This window comes from Callorhinchus milii, unplaced genomic scaffold (genome assembly GCF_018977255.1).
Source record: "Callorhinchus milii isolate IMCB2004 unplaced genomic scaffold, IMCB_Cmil_1.0 Scaffold4, whole genome shotgun sequence".
Lineage (NCBI taxonomy): Eukaryota > Metazoa > Chordata > Chondrichthyes > Chimaeriformes > Callorhinchidae > Callorhinchus > Callorhinchus milii.
Genome location: NW_024704745.1, coordinates 19113950 through 19134866, shown reverse-complemented (window position 1 = coordinate 19134866; position 20917 = coordinate 19113950). Strand labels below are relative to the sequence as shown.

The following is a 20917-nucleotide window of genomic DNA, read 5'->3' as shown; positions in this document are numbered from 1 at the left end:
GATTCTCCCATTTGGTGTTATGCATGCCAGAAGAATACAGGAATATACAGGACCAGAAAATAATTAATGTTCCATGTATCTGGGCCCCAAACTAAAAAAAATCTGATGCCATCCTTTCTTTCATACTCAATTTATTTATTTCCAAACAAATATCCAATTTCCTCTTCACTTTGCTGAACCCACCTTCCTGTCTGAGTAGTCTATTCAAATGTAAAGTGATTAAATCTGAACTGTCTGTTTCGTTTTCCCTTTTCTGAGCTCCATTTCACGTTCTCTTGTCCTATATTCTTATTATTAGGCTTCAATACATCTCTGCCCTTTAGGATCTTGAATAGATGCAAGGAAGTGCCATAAGCCTCATCTTCAGGGGCCCTAGGAAAGCTAAGAGCAACTCAAAACTGCTGACTCCAGTTGCATGTCCATTTTGAATCTTGAATACTTCAATAAGATTTCCCTTGAGCCTTCTCATCTCCAGAGAGGTCAACATTCCAAGCTTCCATAGCCTTTCCTCATAACAAGTGCCTAATTTAAGTCATCAAGTTATTTGCCCTTTTATGTATTATCTCCAATGTCAAGATGTACGTACAATAATCTTGCTCTGGGTTAGCCACATGCCTGATACACTCGGAAATCCATCAATGTGCTAAAGAGAATCCAAATCAAAATATTTCAAATTGTACAGATGGGTGGAAAATATCATGTGTTATGGAGTATATGCTCTTTCTTCATGGAGGGACACACCTTGTATTACCTAAACCTGAAGATATTAGGCACAGGTTGGCTTGGGCAAGCTTCTTGCTTCTTATCCAGCTAAAATCATAATACCCATTAGAAGACTAGTTACTGGGGGAATGAATTCTTCCCACTCCTCTATTGAGCACTGGCACCAAAACAATTTAAAATATCTTAGTTGGCAAAGAAAACAGTTCATTCTTTGAAAATGCACAACTTATTTTGATCCCAATTTCAATTCATTTTTGATGCTGCCACTATTTCCTTCTGGAAAACAAATATTTTTCCATTCTGTAGAATTTAACAAAAGATCCTGCTTGCTCAGGTATCTTAATAAGTCTGGAAGGTTCTTAAAAGTAAATAGAGCACACTTTACCTGATTTAATTCTCTCAAATTCTGTTGGGCTGTGTGCATTTCCTACATAGGGGCTGAAAGGCTGGCTGCTAAAGAGATTCTCACATTGCAGACTGTGACAGAGTTTCTCTAGAAATCTCAATACAAATGAGACACTATTTACAGATGGAAGATTAACGGTGTGCTTCTCTCCATCAAATGAGGCTACAAAGAAAAGTAACAGAAAAACAAACATGGTAAGTGAAGGAAACATGATTTTTTTTAATAGATGCTAATAATGGAATGTGAACTTTAAATACAATAGATTTACATTTATGCAGCACCTTGCAATAATTTAACTTGCATTTCTATTCTTTATTCTTTCACTTTAAATATTTTGCTCTCAAACTACTTAGTGGTTTTTGCAGGTTTAAAAAGAACATACTGAAAAGTTATAACTGCAGCATTCAACTTTATGCCATTTGAAGTTGGGAAAAAAAAACTTCAGTTCTCAGGAAACCCCTGTTGTTCAACACTTTTAAGTGCAACGCTTTGATGGCAGTACTGGAAACTGCGTAATTAAAATTGCAAAATTTCATCACTCCAACCTTAGGAAGTGGCTGAAGATGGTGGCTCTGAATTGGAACTAAGCTCAGTTGACAATACAAGCTTATTAAATTTACTAGATGATTTAAAATTAGATTTAACAAATTAACCCATTAACCTGGAGGAAGGAATATGACTAAAAATAGTACTTTACTATTCTGAGTGAATCAGTTGAGGAAGGGACACAAAGAAACAATAGATTTCAAGCAAGCTAAGTAGTTTAAAGTTATAAGTTTTTAGTTAGGGCAGAACACGTAAAATAGTTTTGCTTAGATTCTGAATTAATAATAGTAATCCTTGCATTTGATATAGCGCTTTTCACGTCGGGAGGACGTCCCAAAGCGCTTCACAGAACACACTGTAAAGTGAATTGACTGTATATTTGTGGGCGAACGCGGCAGCCAATTGCGCACAGCAATGTCCCACAAACAGTCGTAGATTGAAAATGACCAATTTATTATTGGTTTTGGAGGGATTATTATTAGGCTCTGTGTGGAGTAAGGAAACTTGCCCAAGGTTTCGCCCTGTCTGGAATTGAACTCAGGTCTCTCGCTTGCAAAGCGAGTGCTCTGACCACTGAGCTACAGGACTCCACAAATTGCCTCTTAGGGACTCAACAGCTCAGACAGCAACAAAACACTTTAGAATGCAATGAACCATACAACTCGAATCTAAACATAAAACCTAGATTTGATTCGTGCACTTGTGACTCAATCAATGCGTGAAAGGAATGCTGTACTACTCAAACCTGAACAACACTTGTTTATGATATGAGTTGGTCAGTAAACCAGTTGCACCAGGTGTAAATGAAGTCTAATGGGAAGCTTGCAAGCTGATTAGACTACCACTAGGAGCAGAATTACAGCTATAAAAGAACATTTATAAAACTATTCATTTTAAACTTTGATATTCTGAAGTGTATATTTGAGGTTCGATTTTACATTTTATATAGCTCCCTTCACACAGGATAGTGTCTCAAAGCAACCTACAGGGGGAGGGTGAAATGTTCAGAAGGGAGAAGGGGAGGTAACCATAGGCACAGTTGAAGAGTTAAGTCAAAGTGGGATTTAGCAATAAAGAGGGGGATAAGCAGAGGGACTGAGGTAGGGAGTTTCAGAGGCGTAGTGGCTAAGAGACAGGCCAGGAAGGTCATAGCCGGAAGAGACATTGATGGGAGGTGAGGAGGATGGTTACCCACTTGACTTATTGTAAATAAAAACGAGACTGCAGTTTTCTTGCATCGTAAGAGATATAAGCAACACAGGTAAATTCTGTACAAATATTCTTAAATATATACAACTTTTGGCCGTTTTTGACTTACCTGTTATCATCTCCCCTCCATGATGTCCAGATTTCAGAAAAGAGAAGACGGTTTTAGTCTGGAAGGCACAATCCACACAGGCTTGCACTGCATGTTGAAGCACTGCAGGCACAGGACCAGGGCCAAAGTGATCTGGAAGCTGCTGAACTTTCTTTTTATTCAAGTGTGGTCCACAATTTCCATGCTTATTGACGTACACACAAACTGCAAACACACAAACAGATATTATTAAGCATAAATCTGAATCCTCAACAGTGATTCCTCAACAGTGACCCACTTCGCCTGCACGCAAGAAAAACTAGGTTATCATTTCATCGCAATAATAAATCCATGCATTTTGATATTGTGCCTTATCACATCGGCAAGACATCTCAAAATGCTTCACAGTACATACTGTAGTTTTGACTGTGAGTATTTTATGGGCGAACTGGATTGATCCACAGAAAGAGGAAACATTCATCTGAGGTTCATTATATGTCAACAGTACTGAGGTGAAAGGATAGTGTCTAAGCCACTAGTCACAGACCCCTAAGCTGTACACTTTTAAGTAGAATACTGCGACTAAATCTCTTGGACTGGTTATTCTACTGTTCCAGTTATGGTAACTTGTAAATTAATGCCATGGCTGCATTATTCTACAACTTTCATAAATTTGATTTGAACATTTTATTTATCAGAATCACCAGGCACCATCACTATCACTAAAGCACAAATAAATCAATCATTTTGATACAATTTAAAGGTTATCAAAAGACAAAGAGCAAGGAAGCAAAATTAGCTTTTATATCATCCATGAAGGTAATTTTCAGTAAAAACAAATGAAAGATTAGAGGACACCACCTACGAAGAATGCACCAATTGGGGCAACAATAACATTGGAGGAACAGTTCTATTGAATTATTTTAAAATGATTAGTTCATATTAAGACAGTCATTGCTCTGATAACCCAATTTGCCAATTGAATTAAACTGAAACACATGTGAAACGTATGGGGATTGGGGGAAGGAGAAGTAATTTGAAGCTTAAACCCAGCTAGCCCATATGTTGTTTTAATTAAGAACCAAACAAAAGTCAAGGCAATTAAAACAAGTGTACTGTAAATCTATCCAAGTGAAAATAAAATTTCATCCATTTCTTCCTTCCTTCTTGAGCTTAAATCTGAGCAATTTATTCAATGTGCTGTTTTATAAGACTTTAAGCAGAGAAATCAGGTTACCTTTCCATGTTTAGAATGCACCTTGGAGTTTTATTAAATTCACTGAGCTTGGATAAAATTACTATTCCTGATAATTAAAAACGGCAAAAAGATACACTTGCTGAGGACAATTTATAATCACCAGACATCTATTTTTCTCTTAATAGGTACTGACATTTTGTTGGCATAATGTGCTCTGGCTCCAAACTACAACAGCAAGATTTGGACAGCAATGTCCAAAGCCGTTTAACTTTTTCAAGGGAGAAAGTTGAGCACGAGAATATATACTGAACAGTCCACAACCATGAAACATTCCATTAGTCAATTCACAGAAATCTTCCTTGTTTAGTGTTTGCTTATTCACATATCAGGGATGTGCAGTGTTCTTTTTTTACCTGTGGACATTACTGATGGGGTTGTGTTGGGAATGCTAGCTGCATCCTGAAGAGTCTGGGCGTTGCTATCGTCGGGTTCAGGGGTAGTTGTGGTGGGAGAAGGAGGGCGTGGACTAGGCACTGTTCGAGACTTCCTCTGCAGTGCACACACNAAAAAAAATAAGCCATTGAAATTTGTAAAGTAGTGACGACGTGATTCATGTGTTTTTCCTGCTACTTCAGTAAGACTAAACATCTCAACATAAAGCTTGCAGTTTTTTTTTGAAGATACTGTGAAAATTGAAAATCTCCAGCCATTTATAAAAGAAATGCAGGCTCATAAATACCATTTGCCCTATTTTGATTACTGCAATTAGGAATCTGTGGACAATTTGCTCAGCAAAATAAATGCACAGGATGATAGAATATGGAGTGCAAGTTGTTTTTTTTTCTTTGAAAGAAAGTAAATCTTGATCTAAATAATCAATCCTTTTCACCCTTGCACACCCTCCAGCAACCACCACTGGCAAGAGAATCATCTGCATGCTCTCTTGGCCAAGGAATAATGCATTAAGAAAAAAATGTTCAATTATAATATAATTCATGTACATATTCATGAAAATGATACTGCTGTAGAGAGTTGTTTGGGAACAAGTTGTGAAAATAGGAAATGGTTCATGTTCCCAACAGTTACTCCCTGCTGGAGGCACCCTGAAAAATCTGTTGCAAAGGTAAGAAAGTTTCAGCTAGTTTCTACAGTCCCATTCCTATGAAACTAAAAAAACAAAAAAAATTACATTTGTATAGTGCCTTTCACGTCAGGAGGACGTCCCAAGCCACTGGACTCGGGTCGGGATCAGGGAGGGTGGAGGGCAGAGGAGGAAGGAGGGTGATCGAAGGCATGGTCAATGAGGAGCGTCTTGAGATGGGTCTTGAAGGAGGCAAGGGAGAAGGTGAGGCGGAGGGACTGCGGGATGGAGTTCCAGAGGGTGGGGGCAGAGTTGCTGAAGGCCCGACCGCTAATGGTGGGGCGTGTGTGGCGGGGATTTCAATGTCTAGGCGTTATTTCCATCTCAGTCCCATTGAAATTTTGGGTTATGAATTTCAAGACCAACTTCTAGAACTGGAGTTGAAGAGCAATCATCAGGGATTCAGGGAAGATACTAAAATCTGGCACATATTCTTTACACAGTATTGTAATGCCACCTATGCAGTGGTCGTTTGTAGATACCAGTGAGTCATCTCTTAAATTGTGCATAACTTGCAGTGATTCTTAGTTAGCAAACCAAAAAAATGTATTTAGAGGGCAAAACCAATTAAAATTCTTTTAAAACCCATCTACAAACGACCGAAAATACTTCTTTGCACCACTGGCAGGAGAAAGAAAAAAAGAATTGCAAGTGCAAGGAATAAATTCTGAATGTTTGCAAGCAAGAGGAGATTATTATGGGTTTGAACTAATGTACAAGAGAAGCAGTTAAAGATTGTACTGGTACCTTTAGAGGAAAGGAAGTGAGGACTGCATTCCATCAGTACACGTGTTCTACATCTCTTATGAGCATTTTTTTTAAAATTACGATTTACAAACAAACTTACTGGCTAAGTTTTACACAAAATACTAAGGCAATTTCAATTCAGAACAATGTAAAATCTGAAAACAAATTCATGTCAACTGCAGATGTTGATACTCACCTTACTTCCAGGTTTCGCACCCCTTTTTCCTGATCTGGATGTGTCAGTGGTGGAAATGGACTTAGGAGGTGAAGAAATCTGCAATGATGTACTCTTTTGTGAAGTAGGTTGTCCAGGAGGTTTGCTTTTCACAGCCTTCCGACCTTTTTGTGATGGCACTGGATCTGCAGATTTCTGTGATGTCTGCATTGTTCGCTTTGTCAGTCGGGAAGGTGTTGTTGGAGTAGCAGGAATAGTCTTTGGAATTGAAACTGAAAAGTAATCAGAAAAAGTAAAAGAACAAATTTTAAAATACTCAATACCATGGATCAACAGATCATATGTGTCTGATGTATGTTCATTTACAATGATCTATAAAGAATCTACAGCATGGAAACAAGTCACTCAGCCCAACCAGTCTGTACTAGTGTTTATACTTGACATGAGTCTCTAACCATTCCTTTCTTCCTACTTTATCTCTCTATTTCCTCTCCCGTGTATCAAAGTCTAGCTTCCTCTTAAATGCATCTATATCACCTGATTCAACCACCACTTTGGGCAGCGAGTTCTTTTTTATTATTAAGTTCAGAATATGAAGTTGGGCAAATTGCTGGTTTTATTAGTCAACTGCATCTCATACAGCCCATATTAATCTAATTCCATTTGCTACCCTCCACTGAAGTTAAATGATAAACATGTGGGTACAACCAAAAAACATCCCATCAATTTCTAGCTGCTAGATACAATAACACTGGTGACGCAAACTGCAGTCATTCCTTTTTTTCCACTGGATCTTTAATGTCCCGGTTGGCTCAGCAATCAGACCTTTGAAGCCCTCAGAGAATCAAATCAGTTTGTGAATTTCTCTCCTGATTGAGATTAGATAATCCAGCACAGATAAACATGACATTTTCCTGGTCTGTGTGGTTCAGTAATACAAAATGCAATTCATTTATTTCATAATTCATAAGAAAGCAGTGAGAACATTTTTAAGATCAAAACAATGTTTTATGAAACTCGTGTACCTGATTCTTCTTAACTCGTTTTAGGATCGGATTATTTTTTCCCAGGAAACAGGATACTCATATGCCTGATTTTAACTACAAACTGAGTGGTGACAGGAACCCACCATCCTGGCCACAAGTAAATAAAGCCTTGTACACTGCAGATGAGCACATCTTATTTACTCATTCAACTCAACTGCCAGCAACAACTTTCGAGTGGTGAATTTGTGTTAATGATAATATCGCACTTTACAGATGTCTGTTTTAAACAGGCGCTTCACAAGGAACTGAGTCCAAGTTAGTGGTTGTTTGGAAAGCAGCACAAGAGTGAAGTCAGTCATTTCTCTGTGGCTCTACTAACTTAATTTATAGGTTTTGTTCTCTGTGGGCTCTGAAAAGTATTGCAAATATTTTCTTTTGCACGAAACTGAAGCTGAGACTTAAACAGAATTACAGAAAGTAAAGGGTGTGGCTGTAAAAAGAGCACTACTCAGTGAGCCTCTACATAATCAGTGCACTTCTTACTATCGCTAGTACAGCATAAACAATTAATTGATCAGCCCTATTCATCCCTCGCTGCAGCTCCACTCAAAGCAACAATCAGCAGGGGTCTTGTGAGCTAATCCTAAGCAAAAGGACTCACATTAAAAGTGCCAAGAGAAAGCATTTCAAGGAGATGACAAACTTGATTGAGGTACTGTATTAGATGCAAGATTTTGTTGTACTGGCCATTATGTATGAGGCTTGGGAAATTTGTTTAAAATTTAGGTATTGGCATCAGGCGTTTTCCTTCAAGAATATTACGAGAGTGATGCGACTTGAAGCGTATAACCCTGAAATCTGCCTGTAAAACAGTGGGAACCATTGAGTGCTGCTGTATAACAAAAAAATCCAAGACTTAATATTCTTCAGTTTGAATACCACAACATTTACAAAAAAAACTAGACAGGACTAGAAGGAGCAATATATCTTAAGTTACCAACATTTAAAATAAACTCAAGTTTACAACCAGATGTCTGAAGGTGTTAAGTACATATTTATAACCAAATTTGGACACTGCTGCCAAATCCAACATATACGGATAACAATGAGGCCTTTTTGAGAATCCATCAGCAGCCCACGCATACATAATAAGACTGGAGATGGACACTGACCGTTTGATTAGTATGCTACCAGTCAGCGTTATTTCATATGGCAACCTCTTGGGAAAAGAAAAAAGCACAGAGAGGGGGGGACCAAAACTGAGGCAGTGACCTCTCAGAAATTGGGATCATGCAGGGAAAGCTGGAACAAAGAGTGGAGAATTATGCTGGAAATCCTATGAAGGAGATTATATCATCTGACTGGGATCGAGTTTTTCCCCAGCAGCGTAGTAATGAAACATCTGGGTTCAATGCCAGATTTTTTACTCTTGCTGAAGCATGTTAGGAAATAACTTCCTTTAAGAATATGCTGCAGTTTCCACACTTGTACTGCTACGGTGTGACTTGGAACTCTGATTTAAGCAGGATCCTTTTGGGAAATTCAAAATCAACATTTTAGATTATGTCAAATGAAGCTGAAAGAATTGTAAAATAAGCACATGGATTATTCTGCAGAAGGATGAATTATTCGTTGTAGGCTGTTATTGGTTATTTAGGTCCTCTCTTTCTATCCTTTTTTAAAAAAAAAACCTTTTACTTTTGTTTTTGGAACAATGAGAGTAACAAACAGAGTGGTGTAGCGGTCTAATCCAGAAAGGAAGCATTAGTGTGCGTTAAGATATCAAACCGAGGAAATGCAAAGTGGAAGAAATCTATAAAATACATGGAGGACCCACACAGAAAACAAAAAATAAAGACACACAAGGGTTATGTCCAATCCTGTTACCAGGGGATGTTTCTTTTGTTATGATCATGCACATAAAAGTGGAAGACTTATTTTGTTATAAGTGCTTAATGCAAAGATAATAATCCTTGCATTTTGATATAGCGCTTTTCACGTCGGGAGGACGTCCCAAAGCGCTTCACAGAACACACTGTAAAGTGAAGTGACTGTATATCTGTGGGCGAACGCGGCAGCCAATTGCGCACAGCAATGTCCCACAAATCGTCGTAGATTGAAAATGACCAATTTAATATTGTTTTTGGTTTTGGAGGGATTAGATGATGCAGCATATAACCAACAACAACAACGTGGATTTATATAGCTCCCTCCACGCCGGACGGCATCTCAGAGCGCTTCACAGTGACGGATCCCGGGGCCAAGCCAGTGGGAGGGTGAGGAAGGTGACCAACGGTCGAAAAGAAAGGTCTTCAGTCGAGACCTGAAAATAGGATGAGAGGGAGCGAGGTAAAGTAAGTGAGGAAGGGAGTTCCAGAGCCTCGGGGCATAGTGGCTGAAGGCTTTTTCATTCTTGCAAAGCTTCACCGTAACCTACTGCAAAATAACGTGTCAAAATGATTCAACTCCTCTTTAAATAGAATCTGGCACTGCAATCAGACTGGTATATTTCTGATACTGGAAACAAGTAATGGCAAGTAATGTCAACTTTATATTCTATGTATTTCTTCAAAATAATTATTGTAACACCATGAGGAAAGTTAAAAGCTGCAACCTAATATCAAGTACAAATGACCTTTATGAAGCATTTAGTTCCCTCTTGTGGCATAACTCATCACCTGAATCACTTTACATTGTTACAAGATTATAATTCCAGATTTATTATTCTTTAAACTATAGAGATGCATAGAAGTGTGATAAACATGATTTGCTACAATAAATATCTAGACAACGCAGGATATCCTATAAATGAGAACAATATTTTGATAATTTCTACAACCTGCCTATAAATAAGCTCCTATTACACACTCTTCAATGAAAAGGAATTTAACAAAACACCCTAAGGGTAAAGAATCCAGATTTTTCAGTGAATTAAGCCCTTATCCTAGGCACAGATGACAATCGTGCATCAATTGAATTCAAAATCTTCTGCAGGAACTCATCCAGGATTCTCAAATTTTACTGACCAGTTTACTATTGCATCCATTTGGTAGTACAGAATTATTTTTCGTCACGTTTGTTCTTTGCTTTGAATTGGTTAGATACAATTCCACTGCATTTGTGACGTAAATGATTTGTAAACAACTTCCTTCTTAGATCTTTGACATAGATTTATTTATCCTGTAGATGCATTCAAGACGAACATAAACCTTCCCTTGAAGGAGAGGGAAATAGAAGTTTGGGGAGGGAGGCAGTAAGGAATTAGTGAAGACTTGTGTGAAGAATAAATACCGGCACGGAATGGTTGGGCCGAGTAGCATGTTTCTGTGCTGTAGTCTTTTTAAATCTTTGTAAATGTTCACCAGTACTTCCAGTAATTTTATTTTTACTGTGCATCTTAACCAATAAGGCCTTAAAGTAATCAAGAACAGTAGAGTAATCTGGCAATATTCTCACCCCTTCCCTACTGAACGCTGGCTCTTGCATGGCTCCAGTTCCACAGGCACAAGACATATTACAATACCTAGCCCAACAATTGATGTGCGTGCCTTGATAGTGAGTATTGGCAGGCTATGACATGTTTCACAGTTAAACTCAATCCTGTCCTCAACAAACATCCATAAACATGACTGTTTGTGGGTCACTGCTGTCCCATTGCTGACCAGTCCCTTCACCTCGCTTCCTCCCTTGCTTCCTTCAAGGCCAGTCTCAAGACCCTCCTCTTCGATCGTGCCTTCGGTCGCCCTCCCACCTCTCTGTCTTCCCTCATCCCTACCCCACCCTTCTCTCATGCTTGGATCCTGAGCCCTGACTGTCTAGCACCTTGGGACGTCCTCCCAACGTGAAAGGAGCTCTATTAATGTAATTTTGTTGTTGTGTGCAATTGGTTGCTGCGTTTCGGCCACCAAATACACTGTCACTATACAGTGAACCCTATGAAGCGTTTTGAGACATCTTGAAAATGTGATAAGGCGCTATATCAAATGAAAGTATTATTAGTAGTATTATTATAAACACAAGATCACAAGATTAGTTTGGATGAAGAAGGTCATTCAGCCTATGTGATCTCATTCCTCCAGAATACCCACACCACTGTCTTCCATCTTAGCAACCAACCCATTTTTTTAAATGTGTCCAGTATTCCGGCCCCAGCCGCGCTTCCCTGCAATCTGTCATTAATTACCTTCTGGGTAAAGAGTTCTGATATCTGTCCTGAAATTGCCCTTTGTAATTCTAAACCCATGTCTTCTTGTTCATTGTAAAGTATTGGTCGGAGTGAATTTTTCGATCCCATTTATATGTTATATTCCTCTATAAGATGGCATCTTCTGTCAAAATAGAGATGTCTTCCAAGACTGACATACAATAGCTTCATGGTTCTACAGTGATCAATATCAAGATCCTGGCTCACTGAGGAGAATTGTAGTGTCCCAACTGTTATTCAGGCCATGACCAGCTAACATCACAACATTTAAATAAAGCCATGCAATTTATGACCTAGTGCTACAAATCACTGATGCTATGCAGAAGGTATAAACACAAGTTGTTCAGGGTTTAGAGCCTAGACTATCAAGGGGAGCTGATAAAGCTTTTAACATAATCATGCAGTTTATATGTTCATGTATATTCTGAAGAGGTGTGTAGTGTGTCTGATAAAACCTACCTCTAACTGTACCTATGGTCACCTCCCCTCTCCAACCTTGGTTATTGTCTGACTCAGTCTTTATGAAATGTCCCAAAACATTATTCTATGTGAAGAATACTATGTAATCAAGTTGCTGTTTTCTTTGCAACACATGCACAGGTGAAAATTGCATTTTTCCAACTTAAAAATCCAATTGCCGACAACTAGTAAACCAGTTATTACTTGATACATAGCTTTTAATGGGTTTGTGGAGACAGTTGCCCCTCTTGCTATCACTCTGAAGTTCAGCCAACTATTTCCATAATGTAATAAATACTTTCACCAGAATTATCCAAATGGCATGCAGTGATTTTGTGTAAAGGAACCTTAAGAGTGGCAATTACATTTGGTTTACAAATGTAATTTTGTTGTTGTTAAGAGCGGCAAGATCAATTTCCTTTTTGTTCCATTTAAATTCCTGACATGAACAATACTTAATTTACAAACGGAAACCAAATCAACAAGAAATGAACAAATTATAATGTCATCAGCCCACCCATGTTTCCAAATGTGAATGAGAGGAATTTAATCTTTTAAATAATTATCTTTTGTGGATAGTTTCAATTATTCCAATAGTAACAGATATCAGCAGGCTATTGCTGTATTTGCAGGAACAGCTAATATCCTGCCTTGTTTCTGCAACTATCCCATCTTCTTTTTATTAAGCTTCTCTCCTCATTCTAACAACGCATCATTGTTTTCTTAAATTCCACTTTGACCTGAGCTATCGGGCTCCAGGCTTGACCTCGGGCTGTCGTGAGTCAGTTGATCTGAGTCAGGGTGGCAACAAGCAGACGACAATTGGCTGCTGCGTTCGCCCTCCCCCCTTCCAAAGCCTGTCGAAAACTCTGCTGACACCCTTCAAGGCTCAGTAATAAATAATACTCACTTCAGCAAAGTACTAGAGGAAGATGGGAAAGGAAACTCAGCCAAAAATCCTTCGGGGGGTGCGGAGAATTGACTGAAAGGGAAAATTCTTATTTTTGAACAAAAATAATAAAACAAGAAACCAAAAGTGATTCAAAACATCGAGAATGGTTGAAAAGTCCAGCCACAGCATAAGGCAGTTAGCAAACTACAACCACCCCCAACCCTTAGTGCAAACATTCAATGAATGCGAAATATGCCTTCCAAGTATACAGATCTGGATTACCTGGAAATTGGAGAATGAACGAGAAAGGAGGGCAAAGAGAGGAAACCAAATTATAAATGACTAAATAATAAAAAAGGAGTTTTAAGCATTGCAGCAACACTGCAAATAGTCTCATTTTCTGTGTACCTTTCGGCAGTATAGGAGAGACAAGCAGCTGGCAGCGAGTTAGAATGAAGCTTTACATTTGGTTCCCTTTGGAATTTGTAGCAGCAAAACACATCCTGCCTTGCCTCTGCAACTGGTTTGGTTTGTCTTCTTAAATGTATGAATGCGAAAAATCCAATTAAAATCAAATCCTGGGACAGCTGCTCACCATTAAGTGTTGATTCACAAGCCGGGAACATCATATTGAATTTCATATATGAAACCTCACAGGACCAGTAAAAATAATAGTCTCTCCAAACAAAAAATAACTAAACATTGTATACCAATTACCTAGTCACCTTTTTAATGAGAATATATCCAATAGAATGGGAAAACAATAAGAAACGCATATTACCAAATGGTAAATTAAGGAACAATGTTTTGATACCAGTAAAGTGAAGTAGATTCTCTCACTACCCTTCTCTCCCCCCAGCCCACACAACATCAGTTAGGATTTTTGTAAGGCAACATTGTCATAACAAAATCATTGCTTTTAAATTCATGTTGAAAACATCAGTTTTAGGGAGCATCAGAAGAAGAAGAAACAAAGAATGATGTTTCAAAACAAAGAATGACATCTGCTTCAAACCATTAACCCCACCACTGCTTTTTAACACCCACTTTTCTGTAGGTTTTGCTCACAATTTACAGAAAGCTGTACGAAGGGAACATTTAATTCTCTTCACTGAGTAAACAAACTACACATTAGGAGCTCTTACAAAATTGACACAGAGAAGTTAAAGGTGCTTCGTGTAAGTATGACACTGCACACATTATACTCCTTCGTGAACACTGCAGCATTCAGAAATAAATTGTTGATGGGACAGAAACAGAAGACACTACTTCAAGTTTGAATCTTCAACACTTGTTCTCAATTCTTGACATAGCGAAAGAAAAAGGAAGCACTCTAGAACCTTCAATTTGAATTGAAGGACTTGTACTCTCATCACACAATAGCTGCCTTAGACAAATAACAAAAGCCTATTTAGTCAATCCTATTTAATCATAGAAGGCTAGAAAAGATTTTTAAGCTTTACCGGTGCTTACCTTGATATGGTTTAGATTTATTCCTTAACAAGACTTTTGCTTCCACCAATTAAAATGCCTGAATGCCACTTCTAGATTTCCTTCTGATGACTACACTTCTCCCTTTTTTGGCCCTACTAACGCATCAACAAAGCTCATGCTGACTGAAGCACTATCAGCAAACAGCATGCTTAGGGTATTTGCATTAGTTTGGGGGGGGCGGGAAGAGACGGGGGGGGTGGGGGGGGGGTGTTGGAGGAAAGAAGAGTTGTTTTTTAAAGTAATATGTATGTTGTCTGCAGGCTGTACTGACAGTACTCATCAGTCACCTGCTCCTACTGTCTCCACCCCCACTTTTGAAGAAGGCTAAAAGGTTAAAGTGGGTCACAGAATCCATAAAAGGCAGAAACGAAATTGGTTACCCATTTGCATTTGTAGACAAAAGTGACCATTCTGAAACATATGCATCACAGCCAAACCAAAGCAGTCTGAACTAAATTCTAGTGCATTAAGATTTTAACACATAATCTGAATGGAGTTGTGTTAAATGATTTTGGCATNAAAAAATACACGCAGTTAGTTATTAAAACTATTGAATATTAGGGTGTATTACACAAATAATTCTTCTTCCAAATAAAATATGCACCTAACATGGTATTCATATGGTGCTGAACAAAGTTCACTTTATTTTGACTGTTTTTCTGAAATAAATGAACTCAATTGTCCAGCAAACATAAAGAGTATTCAGTTTACTTTATATAGCACAGACACTGGACTGATGTACAGACCAATTGACTAAATTCAAAATTTGTACAAGCACGACAACAGTTAAATTCTGGGTGGCTTTATATTTAGGACAAACTCATTGATCGTCTTCACATTCTATTTCGTTGACTGATCGAATGACCCACAGGTCAAAAATTTTTAAAACATTCAAATAATAAATATCACTTTGCCAAAGAATTCAAAAAGAAATCCCTACATTGCTCAAGAATAGCAGTTTGCTAAACAGGCGTATGAAAAAGCTTTAATTACCATATCTGAGTGTTAGTATTCTACCCATTGAGTTTAGAAGCTGAATTATTTGTTCATCTTCTTCAGCCACCATCGTGAAAAACATATTTCAGGCTGAAGTGATTTATTTTTTAAAAATATTTTTTACACAGAAGACGAACTGTTAATATGAATAAAAAGTTACCTAAATCCATTTAATTACAATTTAACAACCGACAACCTGAAACATAAAAAAGCACAACTCTAATTAGAGCAAAAATTGGTATTTAAATATGCTGACAGGAGCTTTGTTTTCCACCCCAAATGAGCTAATGAAATCCCCAACACACACTGAAGCTTTGAGAAATGGGGACTGGTCAATAATTCAGTCCCTCAGTAAGAAGCTTCCATTTTGCCACTAAGTTTTTAACATTCAATGCAGGCATTTTGCACCCTGTCTCCAATGTCACCACCAGACTTCCCCTGTAACAAGACAAAGAGCCTATGTCTTACTGGACCAGCTGAAAATATGCCATCTCACTTTTACTGACACAACCGATTTAAAGTACTTATAGGTAACACAGCAAGCAGAATACAGAAATGACTCTACACATCATCTTCAGAAGATTTTCAAAAGCAATGATATCTTGATTGAAATAACTTTCCAAAGAAGTAGCATTGTAAAGAGTCATTCAAACTATCCTCAGTTACACTTAACACAGAGAATTCAACAGTCAAGGCTCAATCAGCACTGAGCAAAAATAAATCTATTAATCCAAGTCAAAAACATCTCAATTTTGTTCATGTTTTTCTGATAAATATTTTCAAACAGAGTCTAGAAACAAGCATATATTTAATCAACTTTTCTTTAAAAAAATTATTGGACTAATTCCATGCCACATTTCAAGGGGAAAAAGCATATTTCAGGATTGTTAGATTTGAGTAAAATACATTGAACAGCTGGCTCAATGAGGTTACAGCTGAAAATCAGTTATTTATTCATTGAAAAGTAGATCCATTCTAACATTTCTTGGCAAACTCACCCTGTATTTATCAATATTAGAAGCTCTACAACAACAAAATTACATTTGTGTAGCACCTTTCACAACGGGAGGACGTCCCAAGGCGCTGGACAATTAGTGTTTCGGACCCGAGCTGGGGGTCAGGATTGGGGAGGTAATCACTATATCATCTGGACTGCATTGCGACAAAAGCGGTTAGGAATGGGATCCACTCCATTTATTGATATACTGGAGTCCAATTGTATTGTTTGTCTACAGCTGGACTGTCTGACTGGGCGCTCAAAATGTTACCGTGCTATCGTGACTACTAGTAATTCTAAATGTTTGATGCGCCATCTTGAGTGCTGTGCAGTCCACTGCCCTTGGATCAATGGTTCTGGAAATGAATAGCCATCTTAGACCAATAGTTCAGGAAATGTATACCCAAGCATTGATTGTGAATGTGAGTTGCTGGGTGGTGGGGGCATGAGGGCAGGTATACTGCAACTTCTTGAAGAACATTTCTCTCAAAGGTCTACAACAAAGCTTGATTGAGAGTGGGGATCATTGTGAGGGGAATGTTGCCTGAGGAGCTTGAACTGGAGAGACCTCACAAGACTAGGAGTGAGTACAAAAATAGCTGCTACCGTGGACCACAGGAAAAGAGTGTTCTGCCAAGATCATAGAGCTTTATTGTAGGGATAACACTATTCCATGATAGTAAACTGATTTCAAAATATTATGACCAATTTCCTATGTTTGTGTGGAAGCCGACTCCCATGAAGGGCATGTCTTGCTAAAGCACGAAACAAGATTAGGTGGTAATTGAGCAGTAACCCCAATTGCTAAAATTGTACAGTGACCATGAAAGAGAGGTGCTGCGGTCTCATCTCTTACAATGACACATTTCAGGCTGTGCCACTACATAAGTGTTTTGTAAACCTTCAAGCTGACTGAGCTCCAAGCTGATCTGTACTGGAACGCCAGGAATGAAGACTTGATACCGACAAATGAGTCATTGGTAATCATTACCAGTTGATTGGTAATTGAACTTACAATTTTAAAGAGGCAGAAGTCTCATTTAAGGCACTATATCAAATGCAAGGATTATTACTATTATAGCCAACAACAATATTCACCATTTAACCAACAACAATATTTACCGATGTCAGTAAATGCTTCAATGAAAATGAATTAGGCAGAAACCAGCAGTTTCTCTTTTATTTCCACAATAAAGACAGCACTCCAGATTGTAGTACAAGAACAAACAGTGCTGTTTCTATATTCAGCACATTATTGGTTCAACTTCAAACCTCTTAAAAGAACAAATTTGCCTTGTAAATAGCAATAAAAACACCTCAAAAAATATTTGGATTATCTCAGCAACACCAGCTTAGGTGGTTATGTTTACAATTTGTGAACAGGATTTAGCCACTGCCATCACTTCCTCTAGATTCTTGCCATTCCTGCCTCGTTGAATTGGAGAGAAATCAGAATGATTTGAGTCAGCCCTGGTATATTTCCAGGGAACAAGATAAGTAACATAGCATTGCCAGGTGCTAGGAAGACTTGACTATACTGAACACAATGTTTGAAGCCAGCCTTTTCATTTTTGAGGCAGCTTCTGTTTTTCTTGTGAACAGGAGACACAGCACAAATCTGATGTTGATTTAGTGGAGTAAAAACAAATAGAACTCTAGGGAAGGTTATTTAAAATGCATAGCATAGCTGGTGCCACACAGTGACAAATTAATCTCTTAAAGGGAAAATGTCCCTTTGGAAAAGTTCCAATTGTAGATATCAACCTACAGTATGTGGAAAATACTGAAAATGAGTGAGTAAGCCCTTTTCTTTGATAGTGCACAATAACTAAAGGCTTATTTTATGTTTACATCTTGCCCTGTATTTCAAACCAATGAAAGTATCACTTAGCAATTTATTTGGGCGTATAGTGCAATGGCAGAATATTGTACAATGCTTAAAATGTGCAATGCTACATATTTTATCCTGAAGCAGTGCATAGGGATTGAGTGAAGCAGAATGTACAACCAAGTACATTGTTTACCACAATGAGTTGCAGAATTGCAGCATAAAAAGTGCCACAATGTTCATTAAAATCAATCATTGACTGATAAAATTGAGCTGCAAAAAATAACTTGATCAACGAACAGTTATTGGATAAATGGTTGAATAAAATAAATATTAAAATAATAAAATAAATATTAAAATATTCATGCATTATATGCTCCAAGCCAGGATGGTCCAACATTTTGGCTGCCGCAAGCTGGATTCCCTATTTGAGAAAGGTCCACGAGCCACATAAGCAATATTTTGTGTTTTCCTTCCAGAAACATAACAACATTTACACAGCAGCCTTTTCATGTTAGAAGAACATCTCAAAATGCGGTTGCTATGGAGCCCACCAGTTTGGGTACACACTGCAGTAACAGCCGGCAATATTTCCACTTTCTGTGCTGCATCTCCCCAACCTCTGGCTCCTGCCACTGCCATGGGAGGACGTTTGCCAGGAAGGGAATTGAAATGGTCTCGGGACTGGATAAAATCACCCGTTGGGCTAGACGTGGCCCATGGGCCACCGGTTGTACCGCGCTGCTCTAAACAACTGGTTTGATTAGACAACAACAAAATTACATTTGTATAGTGCCTTTCATGTCGGGAGGCCTTCCCAAGGCGCTGGACAGCATTATTCACAAAATGTACCATTTTTAATACAGTATTTGTACTGCATATTCAATAAACCTCATCATTCTTCTTAGTTTAAAGTGATAAACGTACCCCTATTTCCAGGAGGTTGCAGGCTGTCTCCCGTCATGCCGCACCATCCCACTGGAAAGATGTCACGAGAATTGTATTTGCACCAGTAATCAAAGGCACCTCTCCAGCCATCAAATGTTATAAAAACGTCATCGCTTTTCACTTCACTTATAGTTGCCGGACAAATCAGATGAGGGTTTTTCCGATCTACTGCTTCTAACTTCATTCCAACCTTGAAACTATTGTCCTGTGGACTTGGAGGTTCCTGAATGAAGCAAAATATATTTTTACAAAAGGAATTAGTACTTTAAAACTATCTGTGTCCATGCAAATTTAGCTAATTACACACACACATTTTCCAAGGGAATTTAATGAGACCCTTCAATCAGTCTTGATAAACCACAGTGTAATAAGTGGGCATTATTGATTCAAGAACCGCAATTTTTTTTTTCTTTTATACATTATAAATGGAAGCTTTTTGCCTGTATGTTTTGCACATGAGTTTTTGTGTATTAACTGAAAGCATGTTTCAAGCTAAATACACCCCTCAGATTGAGGTTTGCAATAGGTTTCTGTGATCAAAATCCTGCAATAAGAGACAATTGCTGCAATACATTAATCTCCAAAATCCTATTTTGTTATTTAAAATACATAATCGGTGCATTTATTGCAGCATCTTTCATGTTGAGAGGACATCTGAAAGTGTTTTTACTGTCAAATGTAGTGACTATGTATTGTGTAGGCGAATGTGGCAATGACCCGAGGATTGATGGACTAGTACCATGCTGTGTGATTCATGCAAACGGCTCACATTTACCTGAATGAAAAGAAACAAATGGAGAACAGTTTCATTGTTTAATTCCCACTTTCTCTAAATTATAAAACAAATTATAATAAAACCTTCAATTCAGTTGTTTAAAATAAACACTGGATAGTAAAAGCAAAGCAAAATGCAGGTTAAGATGTATTTTCGTGTAATAAAGAAAAACAACTGGTACTGAACACATAAAAATTCCAAAGTAATTGTATTGTAATTAAGCTTTTTTTTATACCTTCTTAAAGATAGAAATAGGGGCCATCTCAGCTCCATTTAGTGTCCTTAGTAGAAACATTGGCCAGGAAGACGCATTCATTCTGAATCCTGTTCACTCATGCAAAGTAAAACACACGTGTTATGCTTCAAAACCAAACTGTACTGAAATTGAAAGTGATCAATAATAATAATCCTTACATTTGATACATCGCCTTTCACATTGTGAGGACGTCCCAAAGCATTTAACATGTTATACTGTAAAGTGTAGTGACTGTTTTTTGTGGGAGAATGCAATAAGACATAATACAGACACAAATACTTGAAAAATTGCACATTCTACAATTAAGCACGAAATTTGCAAGTATTTTTCACTATTTGCTAATACACAAAAAATATCCATCCATGAAGCATGAACTTCAATATTTTTTATTAAATGACCTCAACATTAAAATAGTTGTTCCAACATCCAAATTTCAACAACGTACATTTTTCAACTTCTAAGTCCTTCTATTTACATTTTGTTTGATAAGCAGTGTATCAGTTCCCTCGGAACAGCTTTTTTTTGTGGATATGCATGCCAGAGACCAGTTTATTATTGGCCTTTACTTAGCTAATCTTAGCTGGTGCAGTATAACGATTGCCCTCAGTGTCTCCTAGGCTTCAGAGAAAAACAATAGTCCAAGTATCAGCTCCTGATCACCTTCTGGTGATAGTTGCAAGAAAGTGCGTGTGTGGAATAATGTATACATATAGACATATAAATATAATTCTTACATTTGATACAGCACTTTTCATGTCTTCTAGACATCTCAAAGCGCTTCACAGAATATACTGGAAAAATTAATTGACTGTATATTTTGTGGGCAAAACCCAGCAGCCAATTGCACAC

At 37.9% G+C, this 20917-nt stretch overlaps 1 protein-coding gene across 4 annotated transcripts in view; it reads right to left on the bottom strand.

Annotated features, from left to right (window-relative positions):
* The window catches only part of scml2 (Scm polycomb group protein like 2), a 56243-nt gene that overhangs the window by 9306 nt on the left and 26020 nt on the right, over positions 1-20917 (bottom strand). For 2 of the 4 annotated variants that reach the window (XM_042334249.1, XM_042334250.1), the window contains exons 6-11: positions 20048-20136; positions 19017-19260; positions 6255-6505; positions 4584-4719; positions 2994-3197; positions 1109-1291 (exon numbers count right to left, since the gene is read on the bottom strand). In XM_042334249.1, coding sequence (XP_042190183.1) covers positions 1109-1291; positions 2994-3197; positions 4584-4719; positions 6255-6505; positions 19017-19260; positions 20048-20136 — 1107 coding nt within the window. Of the gene's footprint in view, positions 1-1108; positions 1292-2993; positions 3198-4583; positions 4720-6254; positions 6506-19016; positions 19261-20047; positions 20144-20917 lie in introns of all 4 variants that reach the window. The other 2 variants (XM_042334252.1, XM_042334251.1) reach the window with 2 other exon arrangements.